General features: G+C 35.4%; 1 protein-coding gene across 19 annotated transcripts in view; it reads right to left on the bottom strand.

Moving 5' to 3' along the window:
• Positions 1-4,210, bottom strand: part of SORBS2 (sorbin and SH3 domain containing 2) — a 154,907-nt gene that overhangs the window by 18,208 nt on the left and 132,489 nt on the right. For all 19 annotated transcript variants that reach the window (XM_027636304.1, XM_027636305.1, XM_027636306.1 and 16 more), the window contains 3 exons: positions 2,780-2,826; positions 1,212-1,326; positions 987-1,115 (listed from right to left, as the gene is read on the bottom strand). In XM_027636304.1, coding sequence (XP_027492105.1) covers positions 987-1,115; positions 1,212-1,326; positions 2,780-2,826 — 291 coding nt within the window. The remainder of the gene's footprint in view (positions 1-986; positions 1,116-1,211; positions 1,327-2,779; positions 2,827-4,210) is intronic.

The raw sequence follows: 4,210 nt of genomic DNA, 5'->3' as shown, positions 1-4,210 counted from the left end.
TGAGATAGAACAAAAGAAAACCAGTGCAAGTTCACTTTTTAAAAAAAAAACAGGTTTGGCTGTCAAGATTATGACCACCACAATAAACATGGAAGGTAATTTCAAAAAGAAATAAATCACTAAATTACCCTCAACCCATAATTTCTCTAAGTTCCAATTCCCGATTGTTTTTTAGACCTCTTTGACATTTACTAATTTCTAATGTGTAAAAAACACTAATTATTTTCAGTAATGCTGGATTAAGCTCTAGGTCAGCAACAGCTAACCATATTCTTACTTTTATTTCAAAAGAAAAATAAACCACTGAAAAGCTTTTATGAACTCTAATTCTTTAAAAAACCCAAATGTATGAGGCAGAACTTCCCAGTAGATAAGAAGTACATACTACTTACACGTGAGTATTTAATATCTGCAATAATAAAGTTTCTCTATAGTGGTGATATTCCAGTGTCTCACAAACTTCAGAAATTAAACAGTTATTTTGCTTATGTGCAATACAGTATAACTACCAGGATGTGCATAGGAATGGCAATAAAATGTTATAAAAAGCAGACTGTTATTAAAAGAAATATTTGCAAGAACTGATACATTCACAAAAAAATCTCTGAGCCTTTTTTCTGTATCTTTTATCTTCTGTAATTTTCTATTTATTCTAGATTCATAATAATAGTGACAGCTAGGAATAATTATTAAAAAAAAGGAATAGATAACTAAGGAGAAAACTTGATATTTACGTGGGCAGTTAACAGATGATTGCATATGCTAATCTACCACAATCCAATTTACATGCACAACATATTTATGCTATTTTCAGGTAGCTGAGAAAGACTGCTAGCCAACAAGCTATTATGTTAGTAGTCTCTTACCATGACATTGCTTTGTGCATGGCAAATTATGAATGCTGAGTGCACCAAAGCACAGTATTGATTTGGTATAGCAGTAGACACTTTCATGGTGTTTTGATGGAAGATAGTTCTAAACTGTACCTTTCTAAGTGATAACTCCACATTTGTGTCTGCACTGAAATTGTATTTGGCAACAGCTTCTCCAATCTCTCCAATCTGTGCAGGGGGAGGTGGCCTGGCAGGCTGTGCTTTTTCTGGAGGAGAAAGTTTCTAAGGAAAAAGAAAACCCACAGATTTTTATCATTTTCATGTGGTTTGTGGACTTATTACCCAAATTAATTAAAGGAATTAAAACAGAAAACAAACCTCAACATAAGAAATAGGGAATATTCCAACTCTTCCATGGTGCTCACCCTCATACCAGTTTTGATCAATTTTCCTGAGGATATAGACAGTATCTCCTTTCTTAAAGGACAGCTCTCTGTAACAAATTTATTTATATCAGATGTTTATAGCTTTACATTTAATTCTTCTACCTGCATAGTTCCTGAGATCTTTACAGTTTGGAACTGAAACAGAATGTAACAAACATTTGAAGAAAAAGTATCATGGCTGTGATCATTTACCAGTTGATCATACCATATAAAATCAAGTGATTCACATTTATAGCTTTACATTTAGTATCTGTAAGTTATACAGGCCTGTTTTACACTTTGATTCCAAGGAAGTATTGCTAGTTACTACCAGAGCACTTAGTATAGCGTCTGCATGCAAGTATGATGTCTTTTGGATCACCTGTTTAAGTATTGCTTTTATGACAGGCATCAGAGGGATGTTCTTTATGAAATCAGTAGGGAAAACCAGAAAGTATATCCCATGTCTACCATCTAAGGAGTCTTTCTGCTGTGCCTTTTGCAATCGGACATGTCTGTCTCGTATTGGCTTCATAAGTCACCAATGTGCCTGTAACAGACGTGGATAGAGCCTTCCCAAATCTTCATTCGCGAAGCCCAGCCATGATATCCCATGTCTCTATGGCCTATCACTACCTTTTCATAGCAGAGCATGGTGAGCTTCTGCTCTACACATTTTTCTTTCAAGACAGCTATTCAGAAGCCTGAAGAACACAGGATCATGCTCTCACCATTTCTCATATTCAGAGTCTGTTTGATGTTGAATAACAAAAAAGGGGAATAATTGAAATCACTAAAAATATTTTCAGATCCTGGCCTGGGAGATCTTTGCTGCATCATCCATTTGGTTTTTCAACAGCTAAGCTGCTGTTTGGATAATTCAGGTTCTGAGTTTTCTCCCAGACACAGCTAATGTAATTCTAGTGTCAATGTTGGGCCATATCTGAATATTGTTTAAATGCCCTGGATCATTGGAACAACAGCAGGAATGAAATACGGGCACTCTACTTCAACACTCTCATATCCTAAATTAGTGGTTCCTGATCTTGTCTTTCTTATGGACCACTGTTGTCTTGGTATGGGACTTCTTACATCCTGCAGAGAGCCTATGTATGTTAAGACAGACAGGAAGGTGTTGAAGCATTATACAGAATTTTTATAACCCCATTATCTGTGTCAGTATTGTAAGCACTTTACCTTGTGTAACCTTAATAGAATTCACAACAAATGAAAAGCATTCAGTGGGTGACCCTCAGGACCTGTGCTCTAGAAGGCTGAAGATGCACAGCCATTCATGTGTTCAAACAGATACAATGGAGGATATAATAATTTAAGACACTTTTATTACGATGCAACTTCTCACACAGTTTGCTAATGCAGGGACTATCTGTGCAAGCAGGGTCATCATTTGCATGGCATTTGCTGTTGAAACTGGCTTAAACAGCAGTTAAGCTGCTACAAGTTCCAGAAAGAGTTTGCTTGAATCGTGAATTCTTAAATGAACAAAAGTCTAGTACTTACTTAGAAGTCTGAGCTTTAAAGTCATATACAGCTCTAGCTGGCAGTTTCTGAAAAGCAGGTAAAGTGATTAATACATTCAGGTAGTATTACTATATAATAAACATGTTTCAACTTTTAAAAAGGCGACCAAGACTCAAAGTGAAAAGGATGTGCTTTACAGTGGTTCTTGCAGAAATAGTCCATTAAATATATGGTTTTTATTTTTTTTTAAGGTAGTTAAGTGTTTGAGACTTAGTTTTCTAAAAACAGAAATAGCAGCTAAATTTTAATACAGACTGTTTTTCAATTTTATGTGTAACAAAAATACCAAAGTAAATAAAAAAGTTAACAACGCCAATGTAACTTGTAGGCAACTAGCTTTTTAGGCACAATGTAAATTCACATACCTAATATTCTGTAGTATTCTAGATGCTTTCTCTGTTAAACTTGTTACCTTTAGGCTAATTTCAATTGCAAATACTGTATCACTTATATATACGTATATATGAGAAATTACTCTGACAGCTGGAAATTACTGGGAATATTTTGAATTTCTATAATCACATTCATAGTTTTAAGAAAGTCTGAGAAACACAGGACTGGAGTTGATCTCCTGAGTCATCTGTGCAGCTCTCTTGCTATTACAGGCAATCACATTATATCACTCCTATCATATATTTATCAAGTTCTATCACAAAGTACATGCAAGCTCAATATTGTTTCAAAAATAAAGCTGTTAAACAGCCCTACCTCTCCTCACCTGTGCAGCTGAAACTTAAACTTTCACTGTTTTCAAAGCTCTGCTGAAAACACGAACTGTGATCCGGCCCAACAGCCTCCCTCATCTAGTGTCTGCAGTTGACAAGTAACCGTCACCAGATACTTCAGAGGAAGGTGCCAGAAGCGATAAACAGTATTACATGAGGGTATTTGGTGAAATTCTTCAGTGTTTCTCTGCAAGTACTTGCACAGATAAGATTGCTACATTTAAAAAAATTTCTCTCTAGGATATACTAGCGACTAGCATGAGCTGATTATGCTATTTCTGAGAGATGCTACTTGTAAGGATGTAAAGGTGTGCATCTTTTTATGAGAGGAATAAAAAGGGACACTTGAAAATTTTGCATTTTACTTTTATTCCACATGTTCTTGACTGAGTTCTCTCTGTACTTGTAATTTAAAGGCTAGCAAATTTAGCATACCTAGAGCATTGTCTTCACCATAACAAAAAAGTCCCTAAAGTTATTGCAAGGGTCCTGTCTATTTGAATTTTGTAATACTAATACAATTTTCCATTACAGGTCTAAGCCTACATTTAAAAGCATTATCCTGTTCCTTGCTGTTGTTAAAAACAGTCTTTTAGACAGGAGGTGATTCATATCAACTGTAGCTAAGCCCTTTTCACTCTTCCTTGATTTTGGTACAGCTGGTGCTGTAACTACTAAAGCAAAT

The sequence above is a fragment of the Corapipo altera genome, unplaced genomic scaffold (assembly GCF_003945725.1).
Source record: "Corapipo altera isolate COAL_440 unplaced genomic scaffold, ASM394572v1 22b, whole genome shotgun sequence".
NCBI lineage: Eukaryota > Metazoa > Chordata > Aves > Passeriformes > Pipridae > Corapipo > Corapipo altera.
This window is presented reverse-complemented; position numbering and strand designations above follow the sequence as displayed.